The 26,072-nt window shown below is 43.1% G+C and overlaps 1 protein-coding gene across 2 annotated transcripts in view; it reads right to left on the bottom strand.

Annotated features, from left to right (window-relative positions):
- DGKD (diacylglycerol kinase delta) overlaps positions 1-26,072 on the bottom strand; it is an 83,631-nt gene that overhangs the window by 34,294 nt on the left and 23,265 nt on the right. Inside the window, exons 2-8 of one of the 2 annotated variants that reach the window (XM_019503743.1) lie at positions 24,661-24,771; positions 23,981-24,061; positions 6,312-6,416; positions 5,602-5,734; positions 4,113-4,219; positions 3,278-3,403; positions 1,690-1,792 (exon numbers count right to left, since the gene is read on the bottom strand). In XM_019503743.1, the coding sequence (XP_019359288.1) occupies positions 1,690-1,792; positions 3,278-3,403; positions 4,113-4,219; positions 5,602-5,734; positions 6,312-6,416; positions 23,981-24,061; positions 24,661-24,753 (748 nt within the window). In that variant the 5' untranslated portion in view covers positions 24,754-24,771. Of the gene's footprint in view, positions 1-1,689; positions 1,793-3,277; positions 3,404-4,112; positions 4,220-5,601; positions 5,735-6,311; positions 6,417-17,443; positions 17,850-23,980; positions 24,062-24,660; positions 24,772-26,072 lie in introns of those variants that run through there. The other variant, XM_019503744.1, reaches the window with a different exon arrangement.

The following is a 26,072-nucleotide window of genomic DNA, read 5'->3' on the forward strand; positions in this document are numbered from 1 at the left end:
AATTCCCTCAGTACTCTAGGGTGGAGATCGTCAGGATCAGCTGATTTGAATACATCCAGTTCCTCCAGAAGTTCCCTAACTAGTTCCTCACTAACCCTTGGCCTAGGTGCACCTCCCCTGGGGTCTGAGGGGCCCAGAGGGGGGGCTGGTTTTTGTACACCTCCCTTTTAGCTAGGAGACACTCCCGGATGCTTTTGGTGAGCCATGGGGACTTTTGTGCCCTCCTGCCCCCTTTGATCTGTGTTGGGATTACTTCCCTTTGGGCTTGGAGGACTGTCTCCTTAAGGAGCGACCACTCTTCTTGGACACCTGACTCCCCTCCCCTCCGGGACCTCAGTGCTTCCCCGACTATTCTCCTTAGCTCATTGAAGTCCGCCCTCCTGATTAATTTGTGGCTTGTGGGTTCCTGCCTGGGTGCCACTCCCTGCCACCGTTTTCTGGGCTCCAACAGCATCTTTTGGCTTCTGTTTTCTGCTCCCACGCCCAGGGGCACGGTGACTCACCGGTCTCAGGGAGTCCATGGCATGGGGTGTGAGGGCTGGAGCAGAGTGGCAGGCACCCATGCAGCAAAGCACAGTGGAGAATCTGAGTGTGATGACATGGAAGGGGTCTGCACAATGTGCAGCCCCTTTGTGCTGCAAAGCTGGACAGCTCTCCCCTAGTTTACCTCACCCTAGCTCAGGGGTGGACAAAATATGGCCTGCAGGCCGGAGGCCATTCTATCCAGCCTGTGGGGCCCCTAAAAAATTTAGAAAATTAATATCTATCTGCCCTTGGTTCCTGTCACAAATGTCCCTCCAGCCAGGGCTTCTGGTCTGGGACTACATGGCTGCCCTGTGCTGGAACCTCAGGTAAGAGGGAAGGGGGGGGGCAGGGAAGGAGCCCAGGGAAAGTGGCCTGGGGAAAAGCTGAGTGCGGTGGGGGAGGGGCCCTCGCCTGCCCCATGGCCGGCACCCCACGCTGCAGCCGCTTGCAGCCCACATGGGGCTGCCTGTACCTGCTCCAGACAGCCCTGCACGGGCTGTGAGTGGCTGCAGCAGGGAGCTCCAGCCACGGGGCAAGCAAGGAGCCGTTTTTCCCCTCACACTCAGCACCACCTTGTAACCTGGCCTTGCTGCCAGCCTGGGTCCTGCGCTGGCTCCGGGCTTGCCTGTCGGGGCTACACGTGGCGACAGCAGCTGTGCCCACCCCACTTGCCGCACCAGGCAGTGTTTGCCACTGCTGCCTGTGGGCTGCCCAGCATGTAAGCTTCAGGTGGGCGGCAGCAGCCAACACTGCCTGGTGCAGCAAGTGGGGGGGCTGCAGCTGCTGCCGCCGTGCACAGCCCTGATGGGCGAGCCCAGAGCTGGCACGGGGCCCAGGCTGGCAGCAGGGCCGGGTTACAAGCTAGTGCTGAGCACGGGAAAAGCAGCCCCTTGCTTGCCCCACGCTGTAGCTGCTTGCAGCCCACAGGGGGCTGCCTGTGTCTGCGCCACAGCCCCACATGGTCCCAAGATGGTGACCAGGGGGTGGGACACCTGTCAAGAGGCGGGGCTACCCATACGGCCCTCGACAGCCTGCCAAAACTGGGTAAACGGCCCTCTGCCAGGAATAATTGCCTGCCCGTCTTAGCTGGTTTGTGTATCCATACACTTAACTGAAAGGTCTGTGATTGAAAAGAAGAATAAAAAAGTAACCATGGATACTTACCATCTGAATCAATGCTGTTAAGAGCAGTGGGAGGGATGACAGATACTTTACAGAGGCCAAGGGGACACTTGTTTGGTAATACATCTTTACACGTGGTGTGTACCTGAAACAAAAGCAATGGGTTCAGCTAAATCCTTCTGGGTACTTTCATTAATGTAGATGACTCTCTCTCTCTGAAAACATGACCCAAACAACCAGGAAGCATGGGAAAAAGCCAAAGAAATGATAACCTATAGTATTAAGTTACCAAGTTATTTTTTAAAAGCCACCTAAGCAAGCAAATGGCATTCAGAGCTTGTTCATCTGGCTAATTCTTCTCAGCATACATATGCTGCCTTGCAGCATACACAGCAACCTGGCTACTTACAGGCTATTACAACATGGTATGCAGACACAGGACTAACTCATGTCCCCTGTCCTAATTCCACTGACTGCACGAGAGAAAGAAAATTTGGGGGGGCCCAAAAATCAGGCTGCTCAGGTTCCTAACTGTGGACCAAGGTGTGCTGCCCAGTTCTCCATATGGTGTCAAAGTAGGGAGCTCGAAAGCAGCTTAAGAAGATAAAGCCTGGAACACACGTGAATGAAGAAACAAGGATACTAGAGGAAGTAGGGGGAATAATAAAGAATGTATGCAGCTGGGAGTTAACAAGATACGACACCTAAGATAAGATAAACAACAAGATAAGACCCAGAGAGTGGGTATAAAATGGCCTGCAACAGGTATATAACAATTGAGTCCATGCCTTTTTTTTTCTCCTTTTGGGTGCACAAGGACAGCCTAACAGAAGATCTGTTATAAGCAAACCTATTAGATAAATTAGAAATGTACATTTTGCTGGTTTTCCTTCTTAATACCCTTGAAACACCTGGAGTACTACTAGACCAGGTTCTCTGGGTAGATATGATCTTTTATTAGACCAAGTAGTTGGAAAAAAGTTATTGGCAAGCTTTTGGGCACAATCACTCTTCTTCAGGCATAGGGGTTCTCTGCTGTTCTGACATCTGCAAGGATCTACTTGGATCCTTGTACTTGGGGTCTAACAGGCTTTATGACCTCTAGGTATCAAGCAAGTTAAGCCTGCTGAATTAGGAGAAGAAATGTTATTTTTATTCACATATTTTAACAGTCCCTTCTTTTTCCCTTGTTTCTATTAACACTTATTTAAGTTGCAAAATTACGGAGTGGATGGTTGAAGAACCATCACCACTCATGCCTATGATTAGGTGCTCGATACCCATTGGATTTTTTCGAGAAAGGCCACCAGCAAATGAAAGAATATGAACTTTAATAGTCCAGGTGTTTCTAAGTACAGGAAGAAAAGAATCCTGTGGTACCACTGGATGTGAAAAATATTTCTAAGCTTTATTTATGCACCACAGTGAAGCAATTAGCCATAAGTGTTTCTTCCTCTTCACAGACTGTCTATAATGTGAAGAAAAAAAACCCAGTGATGCACGTAAACAAGAGAATGGCTTAAATTTCCATTTCAAACAAACAGCAGTAGCAGACAAGACACAAAGGCCTACATACACTGAAAGGAGACAACTTTTAGAGAGGGTCATGATGTTTACTTAGCTCACTCACCATGGCTTTGCACCAGAGACAGCGCCAGTCTTGCAAGCGCAGAACACTGCCACAGGTTTTATCACACACTGTGCATTTGGCACTCACAGGGAGGTTTCCTTCCAGCCATTGATGTGGCATTGAGATCTGTAGTCCAAGCAGAGAAGAAATAAGTACAGGCTTTCCAGAGCACAAGTCAGAGAACACAAAACAGAATGGGGGGGAATGGAGCATGCAAAGATGCAATTTTTCATTCTGCATGAGGTTGGCGAGGGCACTCTCTAGGAACTATCTGCCTTTCTCTGGTACTTACTGAGGCACATAAAGGCTACAGGGCTTCCCCAAGATCACACAGGAAGTCTGTGGCAGGGAAGAAACTACAATCTAAATTTGGTCTCCCACATTCTAAATTTATGCACAAGCCACCAAATTGTCCAACCTTTACCAAGACTATGAAAAGGCTCCCTGCACCTGAAAATGCTTAAGCTCAAAACTCTGCATCTTTAAGAGTCTCAGAGTGACAGGATTCTCTGTTGGTAAAAGGTAACTAAAATTGACAGGACACTCTGAACTGACCACTGTCCTTTGACACTAGGTGGCTTTAGATACCATATGCATGTAAAAGCAAAACCTTTTAGTTCCACAGTAAGTGAACAGTACAGAGTGCTTGCCAGCCCTGGGACATACAGATCCATTTAATTTTTCCAAATAAGGACTAAGGGAATGAAGGCTGGAAGCAGCTCCAGTCATCCCAACCTGAAACTTTAACCATGTATACAGTAGGGGGAGAAGCATACGCAAAGCAGGCTCCACACTTCCAGGTGTTCCAAGCCAGGGAGCTCAGGATGACACATACCCCATCTTCTTCCTCAATGATATCTTTCCCGATAGAGGCCAGTGTTGTCCATTTGCAGTTATTGGTTGCCCGAACAGCACACCGTTTGTGGGCTTTGAACTTGCACACTACAGAAGAAGAAGAACAACAACAAGATGACTTAATTCTAATGCAAAAGGGATAATGCAGCAGTACAAGCAAATGACTCCTTGAGCAGCAAAATGCAGTTATAGTATCTGGCTCTGAAACACAGCACATCCACTGCCTTTGTTAGCAAAGCTAAAACAATCAGATCCAAAGCCACAAAATCAATTAGTTAAGCAGGCTGCCTTTTGATTGTACAGGTATTAGTTACCACCTTGTATGCCAGCAATATGTACAGTAATATGCTTCAGCATTCCCACAGGCATTACTGGTGTTGATTTGTCCCTGCCAGAATGAGGTGTGAGAAGCCGAGCATGTCTGCTGTGCCAAAGCCAAGAAAGAAAGAAGAGCCATCTGAAGTTCAAATGCTTAAATGCATTTGTTCCTGGGAGAAATATTTTTATCTGATGCTTCAAAAATTTACATGTCCATACTTCGCTCCTGTAGGGTTTTATTAGTATACAGCAATAATTTGGGAGTATGAAAGTAAATGCCACACCAAATTCTAACCAGCATTAACACTGTATTTTCTCACATACCACATGTACCCTTCCCAAATAAAACCTACACCTTGTTTTTGGGAAGGCAAAATGAAGGGAAAAAAAGATGTTTTCTGGAGTTATGACTGCATAGAGCAGGGACAGAATCTAATTATCAGCTCACTCTCCCTCCCTTTCCTATTTAAACACAAGCTGAAACCCTAGCTGCTGCTGAAGACCAGTCTCCATGAGTTGGTTTATGATTCTGAAAAGAGGTGCCAAGCAGTGAAATACAAGAGAGAACAGAAGTGGCTAAAAGAGCAAAACTGTCAGAAGAAAGTGGAACATCAAGATAATTAGAAAGGAGAGATGACCATTAATACCTGTGGAGTGAAGAACCATGAGCCTGTAAGTCAACTGACTCCCTCAGCTGCCCAAATAGAAATGCTGCTGCAAGCAGGAATCAAAGCAGATCTTCCGTCTGTCTATTGAAGGCAGAAGATCAAATTCCCTTCTTAAGATGAGTACCCCAATTTTGGGGAGCTGATTTTTGGGGAAAAGGTGTGTGTGGTAAGCAAATATGGTACTATGTCCTTTCCAGCATCTTTGGATAACTATATAGGTACCTGCTTCTGTTTTCCTTGTGCATCCCCAAATCCCCCATGAAACCATCAGGAACTTGAAAGCAAAAGAAATGTAAGACCAAGCCTGTAAAAAAAGTTCTGCTCTGACCTTCTGTAACTTTCCTATGCCCATTTGGTGCCATTTTTCCTCTGCACCCTTCTATAAACTGTACACAAGGGTATGGTTATTTAAAATGATCTTTGGAACATGCCAGTAAGTCACCCTAGTGGCATGCCAAGTGCAAAACAATAAAGTGCTTTTACCTTCACAAGAGAGTCCATGTGACGTAACCCCTGATAACGCTTCTCGGCACACATTGCAGTATGTTGGCCGAGCGTGTGAGCAGGCGTACCAGTTATGCATCCCTGAGAAATGGTCCATGCTGTACTGAGTTGACTGTTGGGAAAAAAAATTACAGAAACACCAAAGGTGGAAGTTTAGTTTTTCTAAAAGAGGGGCTTGAACATATCAGATACAAAAAGCAGAAATGGAACATCTTTCACAGAGGAGGAGGCAGCAAATGAATCTATCCAAAGGGTTGGACTGAATGACCCTTCTGGCCTATTGTATACACACTAAATAGGCTGTAGCAGAGTACAAGGGATAAGGTTACTAAAAATACAACAGGTGGATATTCTGGATGCTGCTAAATATAAGGCAGGTGAGATTCAAGTCAGATGATGATTCAGAGACATTATACCAGCAAAGGGACCAAGGGTGCAAAGTTCTCAACCCCAAGGGAATGCGCAGAGTGACTAGGGCTATCAAGAAAGAGTCACTTAAAAGAGGTTGTTGTATATAAGCAGCATTTCAGAGATTTTTTAGGTAAAGCCTAAACTACTGCTCACTGCAGTCAATCAAAGCCCCTGTATTAACTTCCAATTGGAACCGGATCAAATTCATAAAGTAAGATGTAAGTATGGGCCAGGCTGCACAGAGAACTGAGGGTGAATAAGAGAAGTTATTTTATTACCTCAAAATGTTCCCTGTTCTGCACAGTCTTCAGTGCTGCAATCCAATCTTCCATCTCTTTTCTGTTATCAGCACAGAGGATGAGCTTCCGACATGGAGTGATAATCTGCAAGAAGAGAGAAAGAATGCTTGAGTTGCAGAAAAATGAGTAAGGAACACGTTTTTCCAAGGAGAAGTAATAACTTTTATTACAGTAAATTAAAGAGAACTGTCTGTAGAGAACTGTCTCAAATCAGCTGCATAACTGAGCACAGGCTGTTTACATTATTAAACAGTATTTTCAGCATTCTGAAAGCCAACCTTACATTTTCATTAGAGTTTAGGTACGTAAAGAACTTGATAATTAGATTTTGAAAAAAAGCACTGGATAGTCATCCAATAGAAAAGTCAATTGTTGCACAGTAGTGGGAAAGTCACGAGTTTGAGTACTGTGTGTGTTTTTTAAACGATTTTTTCCCCCAATTGTTCACATTAATAACAAATCAATTTCTATCCTTATTTTGTCTTCATGTCAACATGCCCAGTTTTGCTCACTAACACTCTCAGGAAAAACATGTAGTTAACTGAAGTTAAGGCTATAAAGATCTATTATTTAGGACAGGAGTGTCAGATTCACTCTGTGCCCTGGGCTTGATCCAGCCTACAGGGCTTCTTGCAGGCCAGATCTGGGCCTGGTAGCAGTGGGGCAAGTGGTGGAAGTGGCAAGGCCAGGGTAAATGGCAAGCCAAGCAGTCACAGGGTGAATAGAGCTGATGACACAGCCCTCGTTTGTCCCTCTGCCACTAACAGCCATGTCCAACAGGCTCTGTAGCCCTGGATTCTGTGGCAAGCCTCACCTCCAAATTCCCTGCACTGCCAGAAAGAGCTCTGCAGGCTGGATGAAAGGGATCCATGGCTTGAATTCAGTCCATGGATTGTATGTTTGATGCCTCTGACTTAAAAGATGGAAGACCACATCAAAGCAAGAAGACAATGCCACTTGACAGCAATGCACATTTCATCACTGCCAATGAAGTTAAAAAAAGTCAAGACTGCCTCACTTCTACTGACATCCTGGTCCATAAGCCTCCACTTCATATGGTTTCTTGCCCAGTGCTTCTATTATCATGCTCTTTTGCAATGGGAACACGTGGACGTTTTAAACTCTGCAGTGCTTAACAGGTATGCAGAAACTGCTTTAAAAACCACCGACAATGGTCCTCCCAAACTAATCAAAGACATCAGTCCTTGCCAAAACTAACAGATTTAAACAAGTCAATCCATCTAGGAGTCATGACAAGTCAGAATAAATAAATAACAAGAAAGTGTTCCAGACATGAGATCACCTTATTCTACATTTGACCCTCCTGTCTCATGAAGACCTGATACCATTCACCTCAATTTTTTCTGAAAACGTCTACCCTTAACTTAGATCCCCTGACAGCATGGCTTAAATTGATGAGTTTACCTCCTGGTTAAAAAACAAAACAAAATCTCGCCTTCACAACTTTTATGTCCTGGGACAGCTTTCACATGTGGATTTTCCCAAAACAAAAAACCACAATTTTTATAGCACTGAAGAACATTCTATGGCAGAAAGTTCCAGTTAACCAAAGAGAAACAAAAATGACTTGATTGTAGCCCATGGGTTGGCAACATTTTTGGGCAGAATGCCAAAAATACAGGCAGCCCTGACTTGTAAGATATTGATGCATCAGGGGCAGATGGAGGGGGAGCTGCAAGGGGCCTGATCCTTGTTGTGGCAGTGCAGGCCCGGCCCATTCCCTGCCATCTAGCCCGAGGCATGCCTGTCTCTGCTGTAGCATATCAATATTGCTTCTTCAGTCAATCAGAAGAGGTCCCTAGCAAGAAAAGAGATATGACCTCTTTTCTTGTTTGCATATGTCTCTGTGCTTGTGGTCAAACACCAATTTCATCTTTTTCCCAAACCTGAATCTTGCAAATGCCTAAATGTTGGGATAACTATTAACCTACAAACTCCTGTTCATATCAACTGGATTATTTAGCTGAATAAAGTGAAAGAAGTGCTTAAGTATTTGGCAGAACACAATCCTGCCTCAAATGGGATTCTGATATTAAAGCACTTAATACAAGGAGATTTTTAGCATTTTATATTACAAATGTCCAAATTAACAATGTCTCAATAAGTTAAATTTACTCTAAGAGGTTCAAGACCCGTGCTAATAGAAGTCTATCTGCTCATTTGTTTCTTCTTATTCTATAAGCCCACAAAAATACCTCTACTACTTCATTTTTCATGAAAATATGGTACTCCTATGGCAGAACTTTTCTTCTGACCAAAGTGAAACAAGACTGAATGACTGTAGCCTATCAATACTGCTCCTTCAGTCAATTAGAATGCATCAGTAGAAAGAAAAATACATCCCTCTGAAACAATAAAATGAAATGGACCAGGATTGCATTGGTTACCCAAGGCCCAGGCATTTCCTGCCTATGTATGTCCAGGAACTTCAAGAGTGATTCCACATCAAATGAAAATCTCTGTCTAGTCAACAGTAATGGGAATATAGATCTCTAAGTATCTATGATACAAGGTAGAAAACCGGGGTGGAATAATGTGGCACTCTCTCCCATTTGGCTCATAAACCAGATTTAAGAATTAAAAACAGATGTAACAATCAATCTATCACTTTCCCACAGCTAAATTCAACTGGAACATCAAATTTCCTATTTATCTTTGTTACAACATAAAATCAAATGCTGAAAAATGCATATGTGACTGTAGGCAAAATAGTATTAATTTGGGAAAAGTTTTTTCTTTTTCATTTAATCAGTTTTCAAACTATACCCCTCCTCCACAGAGCACTGCTTCTGGCCAGCATTCCCCAAATTTGGCCCAGCCAAAGGACAGCATCAAAACAAAGAACAAACACTAGGTCCACAATTAACACGCACAATATATCTTTAAAATAAGAAGTAGCCACTCAGTCACTTTGCAGCTGCAAGATCTGGGGGGTAAGTCCCTTATTTTCTGCTTATTCTATAAGAACCTAAGACACATTTGGACACTGTAACAAAAATAATCATTATAAAAATAGTTGGTGAAATACTGACTCTCTCCATATATAAAACTTGCAGCCTTATTGCCAGGACCATCCCTTCAAAATGAACGAAAATTCAGAACATGACTGGTTCTGCACTTTTTGATTAGAAGTTATACAGGATCAAATGTTAAGTCCTCTTAAAAGATCCAGAATCTAAAATATTGAGTCAAGACACAGAAACGTTCAAGCTCCTTTGGCAAGAGTCCAATTCCAGGGCGGTAAAATTTGTATATCTCCACAGAGCTGGTCTAATGAAGTGAGGAATAAGGTTTGAAGCCAGGTGATATAATCATTTTAAAGTCTCAAAATCCAATATCAAAAAGATTTCCATTCCACCATAGCACCACAAGTTCATGTGCCAGGAAACAAACATGGATCAAAAGATATTTGCACACTTGAAACCCCTAGACAAGAAATCACAGACCTGAAACTACGAATTTGACCCACAATAGATGCCCAGAAATAAGGAGATAATACAACTCTTTGTAAATTATATTATAAATGAGTTTTGGACAACACCATTCCCAATGCACCAGTTCTAGAAAAACATTCATAATGATATTCCCTGACATCACAAGAGATAAGGATTGAGGTAATGTGTCTAATATGCTCTCCTGCAAACGAAAAATCTTCAAAATGCTTCTTGGAAAAAGAGTATGGAGACATGGTGCTGATATAACTATCAGCTGTGTAATAATCAGTATCTGTATTCAAACTTTTACAGAGATAATTAAGAACCCAGAACTACAACAGTAGGAGGCACCCCAATCAGAACAGACCCACAGTTCAGAACAGGCCAAGTGCCAGATACCTCGCATGGTATATGCCACCTTTAGGCACATAGTTAGCCTTATATTGTCTGCGCTGCAGGGAATCATACTGAGCAAGCCACTAACAAAACTGCTGCAGACATGAGGAGAGTAAACAGTAAACCTGTTCAGAGCAAGGAACACTGAGCTTAATGAAAATGCACTTCCCTCAGGGAGTAGTGAGAGAAGAGAACAGGAGAGTGTGTGAGAAAGAGAAAGATGCAAACAGCCAAGTGGAGGAAGTTCCCCCCCGATCTTCCCCACTTCTGTACAAGTACATTTCAGTTTGAAGCGTCTACCCAAATAATTGCTGGGAGGGTAAAACCCTCTTGCCTTTCCAGTTACTAGGGAAAGAAAACAAAATTTGCTGCTCCCAAGTGCTCCACCAGTCTGCTAACCTGCTTCTGGAAGTGGCTAGCTCCTAATATCCCAAGAGATGATACTAACCCTCCCCATCAAAGCCACACACCTACCTGATCATGGAGACATATACATTCACTCCTGGACAGGGTAACGATCAGCTGACATGGAGGCCTGAAATCTGGTTATTCTTCTCTTGGCTGACATGGCCATGAATTGGAATGGTGTGGTTATTTTTTAAGATCTGGGTAAAACTTCTGACTAACATCCTGGAACGGCATATTCCACAGGATGGCAATGCATTAGGTGAAATACTGTTTCCTTTTATTTGTTCTAAATTTACCGAGCAGTACTGTCATCTAATGACCTCTTGTTCTCATATAATGGGAGAGGATAAAAACAAGGGGCTGATTAGTTTTCAGTTAGGAAGGGGGTTTCTTTCCCTGGAGAATTAAAATCAAAAGACAGAACAAAAATAAATCATGATATTATAAATAACTCTCATATAGTTTGTCCGGTTTTGGGGCTGGCAAAACTCTGAGGATTCATACCCTGACATGGCTTAGAGGTTTATCTTGAGGTGAACAACTGTATACATTTAAACTGCTTCATCTTTCTAAAAAGGGAATTCCAGCTATTAAACAGCTGCTTTTTGGATGCCAAGGGTTCTAAAGCTTCCTAACCTTTGAATATTAAGTTGGGTCCTTATAATGGAAATAAAGGCTTAGGTTTGTCTCCTTTTAGCTAAACATTAGTCCATAATGGGGCTGTTGAGGAATAAAACAACTGGCTGATGGTAGCATGACACCCAATTTAATCAGCAGTGGCAAGATAGAACCCACTTTCTCCATCCATCCTGAAAGGTCATCAAAATAGATGGGAGACAGGAATGGTGTAAAGATATTTGAAAAGAGAAACTTAACTAAAGTGGGACCGAATTTGATTTATAAACCAAAAAGAAACTCCTCAGTCTAAAAAAACCCCTGAAACATTATCTCTTGTAGACCAGCTGCCATTGTGATATCATGCCAGGACTTTGCATTGCAGACACTTATCTGCCCTTTAGACAGCGAAGGCATCTTGATCCCATCACAGAAAACTTGCACTTCAAAACATTCTTTTCTAAATTATTTCCAGAATGTCTTTGAAGACAGAGGATGACATTATCCTAGCACTTCCCAAGCACACAGCATCATCTCCTCTATCCTTTCATCATAAAGTCTGACCTCTGACCAAGTTGAAAATCTCCATTCTGGCTGATAGTATCAGTTCTGGAAACAGATTACTTACGAGTCAATGTACTGTTCTGTCCCGAGTCATCACCAGTTTAACTGACATTTAGAATCAGGCCAGCTGGCAAACAATGGAGCCAAGCAAGACAAATCTCTAATTTTACATTCTAAAAATGGACTGGATGTCCCTAGATGACGTTCCCTGGTGAACAGCTGTGAATAACTGGTCAGAAAGACAGCCAATTAAAAAATCTCATGCCTCCAGTCTGGAAGAAGAAATCCCACATTTCACCTTCTATATTTTCTTCCAAACAACCTCCCCTTCCTCCACTCATCAGCACCAGACTAAGGCCAAATCTTCAACCTCTCACCTTGCTTGTATCAGCGGAGACTTTACTCATTGACTTCTTTCTGTCATGTTTCAAGGGTACCCAGAAACTTCTCAGAGATTGACTGGCAATTTGGACAAACATGCAGTGAGAATGTGCTTTATCAGAATGGATCTGGTGAGCTCAGTGACCACAAAAGACAGAAAAACAAGTTAAAAAGTCTCTAATCCAATCACAAAGCTGTCCTGAGAAAGGCACAGGCAGAGAGAGCAACTCAAAATTGTTCAGCTAAATATAGCTACCCTGGGGCAGTATACAAGTGGGCCATGAGTGGGTGTATGAGAGGACCTGATGATGTTGGCTGCTTCCTTTTACTCACATCCTGTTTGTAAAACACACAGCCTTACTTAGAAATTTGTCACCCCTTATTCCCCACCAGAGATCATCACCTGATATTTCAAAACAGCTGGGAGTTCAATGTGCCCAAGGACAGTAAAATTTCTTACGTCACATGGGACTGAGGAGCTACAGTGAGAAGAAATATAAAAGATGCAGGGAGGGGAAGAAAGAAGATTTACTAGCACAGCTGGAAATCCCAGTTTAATTACGTATGGGAGAGTTCAGCCCAGGCACAGGACCTAACAGTGGCTTTTGTACAGTGGATCAAAATCAGTCACATAACCTAAAAATTCAGAAGGGATATGGTAGGGTGGTGATATTTCTGGGCTAGCAACTTACCCCCCTCTTCGTTCTAGCTCCTTGCATGGCTGTAGTTGTAAAGTGAACAAATACAAATACAAAGCAGCAAGGCTGTGTTTACCAGCAAGACCCACAAATCAGCAGGGCCAACATACTTTAAGCATCTTGTTGCAAAAACTCATAGAGGCCAGGATTGTTGGGATGGACTACAAAGAGTTTCACAGTGCTCATGGTGTATGATAGATTTTCAGCTTGACATGTTGCCAAACCTGTGTCCCAACTGCAGCTAAAGTGACAGCCATTCCCTCAGAGAACGAATGGATTGAAAGAGCTGGCAAAAGACATGGGGACAGAGAGGAAAATAAAAGAGGGAGCTTTAGAATCGGATTAGCAATTTATGCTTCAGTTTATGAGTGCGTCATTAATGGTCATTAATTACATGCATTTGGAGCCACAGATACTACTAATGATAAAGTCTGGAATAACAAGCTGGCATGATTTAAACAGGTCTCCATCTTTTGGAAAGCAAGAGAGGAACTGTTACTGGATTGCTAAAGTTTGGGGACTGTAACTTGGCTTCCTCTACAGGCTTCTGTTAGTATGCTTCTGACCATTGTGCTAATTAACCCTTAATCCAGCTCTGACAGTGGACCCATACCCTGATGGTCCCATGCTGAGCTGCCACAGAGATGAAATAAAACTTTAGGAAACTATTACTGTTTCAGAGTGTTCATAAATAGGAGCCACAGCAAAATTTTGGCATTTCTCTCACCCTCAACACCAGGAATCTACTCTGAAAAAAACCCGCTCAGAAACAGTTATTTTTTTATAGTGAAAACAGCTTTCCTTGACAATATGATAATCTCCCGCCTATGGAAATGACCCTTCCTTTCTGTTAACTATAAGGCCAGTTACTGGCTCCTCACACACATAACTCCAAATCTGATTTTTCTCTAGAAATAAGGTTTCTGTTTGCACAGATCCCAGGCACCTGAACCTTACACTGCAGCACAGTGACCCTGGACTTCTACATGGCTCCTACATTTCATGCCTTAACCTACAGAACTCAGGAGAGACCAGGGCCATAGAAGGAGAAACATAACAGTGCTGCATGTCTTGGGACCGTATTTACATTTTTCAGGTTTGTTTCTCTTCTGATGTATACCAGATCTGTTAGGCATTCATGCAGTAACAGCATCAACTTCCTGAGCACTGTCTTTGGTAACTCGTTGGCACATCATGCTCCAAACAAAGCCCAACTTTTGTTTATTCATAATTTGCTGTGTCCCCATTTCTGCCTTCTCGATGCTGCAGTGGGAAAGCCAATAAGACATAGCATTCTGTGAGAAAAAGCCCATCTCATACCAGGGTCACATTCCAACATGCTTGTGGATGTTCTGTTCCTAACCAAGAGGCATTCCTGTTCTTGGCAGTCAGCAAAAGGAGTGCACACAAAGGTAGATTCCCCCAGTTACCCTTTTTTGCCCGTCCATTCTGATCATATGAAGTCCATGCAGGAAAGAAGTTCCTTAACAGAACTATACAATTCTGGAATAAAGGTGCAATGGAAATGTTAAAAACATTTCAGAGAACACCTCCAAATTATTCAGACAGAAGCAAAAATATCAGGAATGAGGGGTAGGTCAATGCTCCCCAGTGTCATAGCTGCCGGTTTGGTGGTATGAGACACATCAAGGTTAGCAGCTAATAAATTGTAGAATTGAGCAATGCAAGACCTTATCTACGGTAGGAAAATGACCTGTTGCTGACAACTTATTGTTGTTAATAGCTCCCTACAGCTCACTTATTTAAGCAGCACCAAAAACGGGTTAGCTGCTATAGCAAAAACAAAAAAGTAAATTGTTCTCAACAACACGGCAAACTTACCACTGTGCTGAGGATAGCTTTGTCCTGCTACAAAAACAATACAAGCATATGTAATATTTAAAGGGATGGAAAACTCAGCAGCTCCTTTTCCTCATTGTAGATATGGCCTTTAGAGCAAGGATCTGTAGTAGGGGAAGAAGGCCCTTGTCCCCTCAAAACAATCCTTGTCCAACACCTGTCCTGTTTCTGAAATTACTTCTAGCTTCCCTCACAGCAGTCCTGCCTTCTTCTCCCCTTCAGGCAGAGGCTGTAAGAGGCTAGCATTTACATGCTCAGGAAAGGCAGGTAGACTGCACTAAGGTTACCAGAAAGCAAACAAACCTTCAAACAAAAAGGGCAGGAACAGGCACTAAATTCCTTTTCTGTAAACTTACCTCTACAAGGACAAAATCTCTTTACAAACATCAAGCTTTCTCTTTCCAAGTCCCCATCTCACCAGTTTCCCTCAGTTCAAGTCAGATAATGACACTTTACCCTGCCTGAAAAGTACTTAGCACATTTTTAGGTGCTCCCGTAATCCCCAGATCTCTCCCAGCACTGCAGCAGGGACAAACAGCTCCCTCAATTCTGTTAGAAGCAAACCCCCACAGACCTTCCTTAAATGGCTAGTTTTGAGACTTGTGTATGCCCTCTATGAACAGACTAACAACCAGTTCCAGCAATAGAACAGATTAAAGTCCTGGAATCCCACACAGGAAAGGATTTTTAAAAGACTATTTTTATTGGCCAGCAGCGACTCAGAAGGGCCTGTTTACCAAGGGCTGTTCTCCAACAGAAAAATGTTACAGAGGTTTGGTGTGCGAATGACTAAGGCAGCATATTAGTATGCAACTGGAATGGTAGTGAAAGGAACTGGGGACTGACCTGCATTGAATGGAATGGTAAAAACCAGTGACACTAGTTTGCTAAAATGGAGACAGTCAGTTCAGATGGTAGCCTTATTTTTAGTTGCTCACAACTTTTGACAGACAGGAAACTGAAAGGCCACCTGTGTTAGCAGAGAGATTAAACATGTTAACACAATCACATGGAAATTTTTTATTCTGCACACACAAGTGTGGGAAAGGCAACGATCCCTGTGGGAGCCTGGTACTTAAAGAGAATGGTGATCTTGTCCAGTTAATAGAAGAGATCTTAAAGGGGATGGGTAGGAAATCTTTCCCTCCATCCATTAGACTCTGTTCTAATCCCCACTTTCTCATTCTCCAGTGTCTCCTTGATGCAAAGCCTATGACTATTTGCATACAGAAAGACGGGGCTGGGGGTAAAGATCTAGCCCAGTAAGTTTTGACACTCCCTGACACAAGTGACCTTCAACACAACTGGAATAGGAAACCTCTTCCCCACCCCATGCTCTTTACCCACAGTACTCTGCTAGCTTATTTCCTGGAGGCTACTGTCTGAAAGGTTGTCCCTGTGTTGGGGAATTCAGGGATGCCCACAGAAATGAGCCAGGTTAGTCCTTTGAGCATATTATCCAGGGTTCTGTACAGATCAGACAGTCTGGGGAGCCTGTGGAAGTGGAAGGCAACATTAAATTCTTTTTAGCTTCCTCCAGACACTTCATGTCAGTCCCTGCGCCCAGGGACTGAGTCTGACTTCCTGCAAAGAACCTGAAAAAAAAAGTTCTTATATATTTCTTCTCCTGAGAAAAAGAGGTCACATGTTTTTCCTCAGAGTTTATATTTCATACCAGCTAAGTAACCTCTAATCCTGGTTCTTTTTGCTGTAGCAATGCCTTACAGAAACATAGCTACTGAACCAAAAAACAGCCAGATGACATACAGCCTGATAGCCAGCTGGAATAATTCTGCATCTCAACTCATTCAGTCCTAAACTCTTCAGATATTATATATGATTTCCAGTGACAGATTACAGGACATTCTGGGGGTTGCCTTCACTGATAATATACATACATCCATACAGTTTTTACTTCAGGATATCCAACACAAGACCTAGCCTTAGGCAAAAAGCAGTGAAAGCACAACGCTTTAGTTTTTACTAGAAAGTAAACTCACTGAAGTACTCTGTTGTGCCCCAACCAGGGCTAACCTTAGCAAACTGACCTCTTGGCAAAATGAATGTGCCATGTCCTCACTGCCTTTTAGGATAGTTCACACATGTTCACTACCCCAAGTTAAAAGAAAAAACCCAAAAAGCACGTGTTTGGATTTTATTTTATTTTTTATAGAGAAGAAAATCCTAAGTAAATGTCACTCTCTGGGGGACACACTCAAATCCATACAATTCCATGAGACAAGTGCGGTCGTCTTACCTGCCTGATTAAGTTAGGGTAAAACAGGAAAAAGAAGGAAACTAGCAGAAACAGGAGTCATCAAACATGTATCCAGAGAGGGGGTAGCTGGAGAATGACAATGACCACATTTTCCCATTTAATCTGTCCCTCAAGAGAGAAAACATCCACACTCACAAAAACGATTCCACATACCTCTCCCCTAAGCCTTCAGCTCCTACCTCTCCTTTTAGTCCTTCCCAAAGAGATAAGATATCCACAGAAGTAAAACATGACCGTAACCTGGATTCCCTTGCTCCCCATTGACCCAAGTTCAAGTGTATCAGCAGCGCAGAACTAGTAGTTAATCTGCGTATACAAACCTTCCAATGGCCGTGCAGGCAACAACTCCCGCTCCCCATGCCCAGTCAGTTCTACAGAACATGTACTACACACCAAGCACAGAAGAATAGCACATTATTCCAATTACAAACTAGAGAGCCTGAAGCATGCACTTACATCAATCAATCTGAATTCTTGGTAGGCTGTTATACAGGACTAAGTGCTGCCTTTTTCAATGCCCAGTCCAGCAAACTCAGATCACTTGTCTTATCTTAAAGCTGCAGACCTGCATTCAATCCTCCTCTAAACCAAAGAGACTGGACCAGTCTCGTCTCTCAGAAAAAACAAGATAGATTGTTTGACAGGAGATTAATAGGATTATTCTCTGCAGCCAATCTCCCTGAGCTCCGCTCTCCACAAACTAATTAGCCGTCTGCTTGAGGAGGAGCTGGGACAGATTTTCTTCTGCTGGCAGTGAACCCAGGAGGCAGGCGCTGACTGTAATAACATGCTGCTTCCTGTCTGTGGCAGAGCAGAGAGGTACTTCCCAACACAGAAGGGTTCATGGACTCCAGGATTTTAAGCTCCACCTCAACCAAGCTGACTTTCACCACTGAGGAGGGGCCAGCAGCATGGCTACAAGCAGCTCTATGGTTTTTCTGTGTGTGTGCATTAGTTCCAAGCAGCTTTAACGGCAGCATCAGCACACAGGAATCATACAGCAGACATCTGTGAACTTTTGTCTGTGGAATCTCAAGGGTCTGAATCAGCTGAGATGGGAAGCTGATGTTGAAATGTGTGTAAAAAGTCACTTGAAGCAGGGTGAAAGTTCAGACGCATTCCAGACAAAACTGTCTGCTGGAAACAACTGGAAAACCAATTCCAGAGCTGATGGCTGGAAGCGACACAAAAAACAAGTTCTGTGCTAGGAAAGAACCAATGGTTCATCTAGTCCAGGCCAGGTTTGGGGCAGCGGTATCTTGCTCTTCTGGAAATACATGCTACATTAATTTCAGGCTTGGCTTTTCTCTCAGAATCACTTGTGTTATCTGTCATGTGATGGGATATACAGACTGCACACTTGCCAGGAAGGGGTCACTGAGCTGCTGTGGCCTAGTAGCTTTGCCCCATTATACCTACAATACTTGGAGGGAAGGCTCAGGCTGGCCAGAAAGTAGAGCAGACTCTCAAGGAGGAGGCAGCAGCCCAGCAGCAGGGAAAGCATGAATGTCTGTTCAGCAAGGTTGAACTTACTGTGCCAATAAGATATACAAATCCTGAATCTCAGGTGCAGGAGGTGACCTCCCCCCCACTAAAGCCTTCTTAGTGACTTTTAGCAGGCTTGGTCAAACAGCGGCTTGAGCATCAGTTGTCCTATCTGTGAATCTTCTGTGAATCAAGACACTTCACCATGGCACTACTGCCCACAGACTTAAAAGCTAGATATGATGGTGGCCCTGGGTTATGAGCAGGTCAAAGCAAGCATTCTGGAGAGAGTATCCCAAGGCAGCCAGGCAGGACCTTGGTGACCAACTGTGTTTCAGAACCAAGAAGTCTTATTCAGAGGTCAAACAGTGTAATTCCCCTTCATGCAGCATCTTGCACAAATATGCCCAGCCAAGGGCAGAGACTGGGAGATAAGTATTAGTGAGAGATGTCAGCCAAAGCTGCCAGGCTAATGAAAATGTATAGGTGCTGGCAAGAATCCATTTGAGACCAAATGGGCAGCTCAAGAGAAAGAAAAGACTGCCTAGGGAGAGTGGTGTCTCAGGGCCAAACCCTAGCCACAGGTCTTTAGAACTATAGCCATTGGCCTGCTATAGGACACAAGTCCCTAAATACTGCAGTAGTGCTTCTCTCTCTCTCTAGAATCATACTCCTTTAAGACAGAACACAGTGTATGAAGAACAAAACAAAACACATATTTCTTTCACAGATCAGGGATGGCATCTTGTGACAATATCCCACATACTGTCTCAGTAGAGGAAAGGGTAGATGGAATACATCCCTCCCACTAATCAGGAAAGTGCTCAAGCAGCTCACACTTAGGTGATCCAGGCTGTGGTACCTTCAGTCGAAGCTCTCTTTAAAAAGGTAGAATAGGTCACCGAGCAGTCCTAGAGAAGGTCGCTTGAGAGCTACAGAGACAACAGTCTACCAAATAGTCGGTGGGGCCCCAAAATCAGATGTGGAGTCAAGAAACATGTCGACCAGGTAGATGGCAACCTTAATGTTAACGGTAATATGGAGCAGTAGCCAAAAGAGAAGAGACCATGCTAAATATGAGTTGAACAAATGTGAACAAGCGAAATACAACTCCGCATTGCAACATTTAGCCCTAAGCAGTATAGTTTCTTGGAGGCTGGAGATATTTTCTGAAAGAGCACTAAGTCTTTAGTAGATCAGAAGTTAAAGGAGGGGAGAGAGTGAAAACACATGGAACCTCTGACATATAGTAATAACCACCTTTACTATGCAACACTAGGTGCGAGGTCTCATATCTTGAACAAAGTTTGTTAGCTTTGATTTTTAAAAGAGTGAAAAGTTTTCAGTGCACTTTTAAAATGGAATCAAAAGCTCTAAATGTTGGAGGGAACTAAGCTGGGAAGATGCAGAGGGGGAAACAGAGTGTTCACAAAGAGAACTGAGAGAAAATTGTAGGGCTCTGAGGAATTCAAAGCACTGACTACTGATGTGGCAGGCCAAACAGTAACAGAAACTTCCCAACCTTTTGATTTGCAAGTATTTTTTATAGCTCAGTGTGAACCACAGTCCAACCTCTATACAAACCTCAATAGACAGAAAACAGAAACACACAGAGGCCAGACATTACTCTAAAGTCCTCCTAGAGCAACTATGAGCCAGGGAGAGTATACATTGCTATCTGCCTGCCTCCCAAGAGCTATACTATTTCTACTGCATACTTGGTTCTATGGGAAGGCAGAGGCCTGATGCTGATCTGGTGCCAGAGTCATGGAAGTAATTCCTCCTTCGCTACTGTGCTTGGATGCAGAAAGTTGTGTAAGCCATTTATAATTCCCTTCTCTCTCTACAAAACATCCACTGACAAAGATGAAAGATGTCCTCCATTTGCCATATATTCATTGGCAGCCACCAGTCTTGGGAACCCATGGAGACTGTGCCTTTGGTGGGTTACTGGGTACCACCACAGCTTCTTGTGTGACTGAGGAGTTGATGCATGACAAGCTGACCCTCTGGCAAGTTGCACATACAAACATGGTTGAGCTTGTGCCAGCCTGCCGAGTACTGTTTTGTCTTGCCTGCCTCTGACACCTTTTCTCTATCTCATCATTGACCCTCTCCATCTCGAAGTAACATAGGCCCTGCTTCATGGTGGCTGGCTTTCCATTTGCAGTGGTCCAAAATGACTGATTCCCAGCATTGGCCATCAATTCACAGCTCACAAAGGTTTTTCTTGCAGACATCAACAAAACAGAGTTTGGGTCTTCCAAGTTGATGTTTGCCAATGGCCAGCTCACTGTAGAGTATGTCCTTGGGGATTTGGCCATTGCTCATGATTCACATGTCCTAAACAAAGGAGATGTCCTTGTCTCAGGAGCACAAACATACTGGGCGTCTTGGCCCGTTCCAGAACAGCAAAGCTGGAGATTTTGTCATGCCATGTTATGCCCAGGATACAGCAGACACAACTACTTGGTTTTCTTTCTTCCTTGGCCAAAAGAGACCATGTCTCACTGCTGTACAACAGAGAGCTAAGTATGCAAGCACTGTAGATGGACACACCTTTGTCGATAGAGTGGGCACTGTTTTTCCAAACTCTCTTTTGAAGTTTAACCATGGCACTGCTTGCCTTCCCAATGTGAGCATTAATTGTGACTTCCAAACCAAGATTTTGTAAGATGGTAGAGCCCAAGTAAGTGAATTTTTCAAACACTTCCAGGCTTTTATTATTTATTCTAACTTCAGAAGGGTGGTCAACTTCTTGACCCATTACTACTGTCTTCTTTAAGCTAATGGTCAGATCAAAGTCATCACAAGCAGAAGAAAAGTGATCCATGAGACTTTGCAGTCCTGCCTCTGAATGCTTAACAATTGCTGCGCCATCAGCAAAGAGCATTTCACGGACATGAACTTCTCAGGTTTTTGTTTTGAGATGAGTGAGGTCAAAGAGTTTCCCACTGGATCTGGCCTGAAGGTATAACTCCTTCTGAACAGCCACTGAATGCATATGAATCCCAAAAAGCATCAGAGCTAGGACACAGCTCTATTTGACACCACTCTTGATTTCACAATCTTCTGAACATGACCCATCAAACTGCACCATTCCATACATGGTGGACTTGATGCTCAGGGGCTTAGGAAGACAGCCAATCTTCTTCAGGATTCAGAACAAATCAACCCTGCTGACAAGATCAAAAGCTTTGGTGAGATCAACAAATGCTATGTACAGAGATTTTCTTTGTTCATGGCACTTTTCTTGTAGCTATCTCAAAAAGAATATCATCTCTCTTGTGGATCTACTGGATCTGAAACCACATTGAGACTCAGGGTAGACTCAGTCTGCAAGGGTCTGCAGTCTTAGCAGGATGACTTTGGTGAACAGCTTCCCAATGAAACAAAGTAAGGGTATACCATGATAGTTACTGCAGTTGTTCATATCATCTTTGTTTTTGTACAGAGTGACTATGCTTGCATCCTTCATATCTTGAGGAAATTCACCTTCACTCCATCACATACATATTAATTCATGCAAATAGAGGAGATGGATGGATTTGCCACACTTAATAACTTCAGCCAGTATGCAATCACAGCTGGGCTTTACCACAAGCAAGCTGATCAATGGCTTTTTCTACTCAGTCTATGGCAGGTTTGTGGTCAAATGTATTGAGAGTGGAGTCATGGACCACATTTTCGTGAGAGCAGAGTCCTGAGTAATGTTCAACCCATCAATTCAACCCATCTGCTTATTGCAGTCATTGATGGCTTCACCTGTGGAGGATTTTAAAGGGGCAGTCTTCCTCATAACAGATCCGAGAGTTTTCCCAATGCCCCCATACATTGCATGAGTGTCTCTTCAGTCACATCTCATTGTATGTCTGACCTTTTGCTGGATCTCTTGAAGCGCCTACAAGTTGGTGTGGCTAGGGTCACACTTATATTTAAGAAGAGCTGACTGGTTCTATGAGTAGGATCATTTCAGATGAGTTCTCATCGAACCAGTCATTTGAGCTGTGATGCAAGGTACCACAAGAGTCCAATGCAGTTTGACAGATGGCTCCTTTGAGCTGAACCCATTTCTCCTCAGCAGTATTACATGGCTTAAGAGATGACAGAACCCTGGAGAGAGTTTTGATGAATTGAGATGATGTGTCTTTAGCTTTCAGTCACATGGCATTTATATGCATTAAGGAGAGTTTCTTGCTCTTGTACAAGCTCACTAGAGTTTTACCTGTACAAACTCACTAGAGTTTTACCTGCAAAATTAATCTGATTTTACAGATGAGGAAACAAATGAGGATGTTCTCAGAGCCACAGAAAGAATAAGTCTTGGCACTGAAATTACAGTGCAGGTGTTTTTGATTCTCTGTCCCATACAGAAACCATGAAACTAGTCTGTATGGTAAGAAAAGAAACAGCCATCCACAGCTGATGTTCAGAATGGGGCTGGTATTCACAGATGTAGTTGGGCCTCTTCTTAGCCTGTGAGCACAGGGCTAGAAGACACTTCCTCTCCTAAAATACCTCTAGAATTTAACCAGATTCCAGGGTTTATGCCACAACTAGATGCAACTGAGAAGAGGTACAACAGGACAGGACTAACATCTATTGCCAAGAGCCTCAGCTTTAAGCATGCGGAGTTCTGTGAGTTTATGAAACCTATCCCCATCTTCCTGTATTTTATACAGTGCTTTTAATTATCTGCAAATTTGGAAACCATAAAATTAACTCCTTTTTCCAAGTTGCTCAAAAGCATATTAAACCAATCTGGCATTGAACCTTGTAGGATCCCTTCTTGGTCTGCCTCTCCCCAATTTGTAATTTCATCACAACATAGGTATATAGTTACAGAGTTTAAGGCCAGAAGAGGCTACCATGGTCATTCAGTCTGACCTCCTGTGTAACACAGACCACCAAATATAATCTGTAGTTCATTCAACAGAGGAAATTTGTCTGTCTTACTACATAAAAGAACACTAAGCACCCAATAAAGTTGTTGTGGCTTTAAAGGGCTGAATAAGGGCATTTCTTACAGCATAAATCTAGCACCACATACAGTAACTCACAATATTTCACGTACACAGGGGGCCAAGTTACAATCGTTGCAGGAAACACATGTTTATAAACGTACATTTATATCTCCTGACTTTTCTACTTCTTAGCCACAATACTACACTCATCATATTCTTGCATCAAACGCCATATTCATGCAATAAACAGTGATCCAGTTTTACATATCACTATGTGGACACCCCTAAAACTAACAGCAGGTAATAATGGAATCTCTCTGCAGTTAACTAAACCACCTATTGACTGACACTGACTTTCATCACCTTCTTCTTGTGGCTTGGTTAATACAACAGCTGCTCTTTGAATAATGGCTGAAGTGCACTTTACCCAGTGAGAGGACCACAAACAGCTGAAACATCTTTAGGAACACCCAGTCTTAGGAATAAGGGGGTGGGAGGAGGGAAGTGATACAGGGAGGATGGTAAGTGAAGCAATAAAGTCTACCGTGAAGCTGTTGTTGACATTCTTAGTGCTTGATTCTGCCACGCTAGCATCTGTCAGGTCCACCTCATCAAATATAATTGACTGGAAAAAACATAAAACATAAAACACTGGGTCAGGTGAGTAAGACACATAGCCACTGGGAGAGACATCCAAATGCCAGCCTATAGCTTTCCCTTCTAGAAAATACCGCATGGTCTCCTTCACTAGATGTCTTTTTTTTTGTAGGTTTAGTGTTTGTGAAAGCAGCCAGACCAAAGGCCCTGAAAACTGGCCTTTCTTATCAAGATATTTTGTAACATGGATGACAGGTCAGATCCATTAGGGCAAATGCTAGGGTGCCCAAGTCCTTTTATTTATTCATGTCCTCTCCTTTCTGTTTCATTTTTAATAAGGCAGAATCCTGTCTTTAGGACAATGAGTTCAGTAGAGAATGTACAGGAAGGTATGATCCCCAGCATCACTGGTAGATTCCTGTATGACTGTCATGTTTTAATTACAAAGAACAAGGGATTTCAAACTGAGGCACAGGAAACAGAGTTTTCAACTGTGATAAAACTTAGAGACAGACACTTCCAGGTGCAGCTGCTCTATATCCTAGATTGAGGACTCACTACTTGTATAGATCCACATGCCTCCATCATTCCATCTCCTCTTGCTACCTCCTCCAAACTGCATCTCACCTTTGCAGTTTTTGCATAGTAGAGCGTCCGTCCCCGCAGTTTGAAGTATCGTCTCTTCCAGCGCTGGAACGAGCTGGTCTGTTTCATTAGCATCCCCTCTTTTATAACAGTCTAGGAACCCAGAGAAAAAACACAAGGTGAAACTTTGTTTACTGACAACTTCTTTGCCCTTTTCACAACACACATACCACAAGAGGATGCAGAAGAGGAAAGCTCAGTTTGATAATAATATTCCTAGTGCCCTCTCCTGGAAATACATCGCACATGCATCTATTTAAGCAGGTCTTTTATCAACACCTGATTGCAAGAAAAAGTATTGTTCATCTGGGGATGCAATTCTAGCCCTGTCTGTTGATAGTCAAATTTTGACAGAAGCACAGATCCAAGGTCTATTCTGGTGATCTTCCCAAGGTTTCCCTGTGATACAGAATGTGGAATAGTCACAATCCCTGATATCAAACCCCAGCTGAAGCTCTGATTTCAGCACAGTTTGACTATACACATATATGCCACAAGCCCCATCCAATCCTGTTCTGTTAAGCTACTGGCGTTTGACTAGCACAGGAGGCAACCTAAAGGCCTACAGGAGAGGGAAACAAGAGCAAGGCAGGAACAGTTTCCAGCTTCAGTGTTTGGTATTTTTCAGATATTCTTGGCTTTGCTGCAGCACTCTTTGGCTGGCTGCCGTTTCCCAGGGCTGAAGTGCCAAAACTGTCTCTGCACATAGCCCTCAGGTTTTTTTCACCACTCCACAGCTAGACTGACATAGAAGTACAGAAACACCACCCATTCACTCACATATTTTGCATATGTAGAGTACACAGATATATTTAGTCCACATTTGTTTCATCTCACTTCATCAGACACATTCATTTCCCCAACTAAGGGCAGACACCGGATACCAAAAGCTAAACTAAAATAAGCTCAACGTTGTGTCTTAAAAATACAGAAAAATCAGAGTTAAGTTTTCAGCCTGAACTCACTGATTGTGCAAGGTCAATGCCAGTGTCCCAAAATGGCAGGCAGAAACGGTTTCTCAATGCCCCAGGGTACCCCCTCCCCTCACTAAAAGAAATATAACCTGCAGTAAGTCGCCCACCAGCGACAGAGTCCAGTCTATTAACATACTATCAAGACACAAAGAACAAATGCTCTGATAATCCTATGACAGGCTAGAAAAATGATGGATTTAATACACCAGAGCTCTCTATGCAAGACACAGACTCAAAATGGAATAGAGTCAACTAATAGCTATCAATTAAGAAAAAAGCCCATAATCCTTTCTGCACATTCACTAATCAACTACTGTATTCATGTCAAGCCTAGCAGAATACTATTGGGAATATGCTCCTTATTGATCCATAGCTTTCCTATTTCTCTACCAATCCTTTAAAGGATCCTGAAGCTGCTTT

The sequence above is a fragment of the Gavialis gangeticus genome, unplaced genomic scaffold (genome assembly GCF_001723915.1).
Source record: "Gavialis gangeticus isolate Ggan-Ray unplaced genomic scaffold, GavGan_comp1, whole genome shotgun sequence".
Classification (NCBI taxonomy): Eukaryota; Metazoa; Chordata; order Crocodylia; family Gavialidae; genus Gavialis; species Gavialis gangeticus.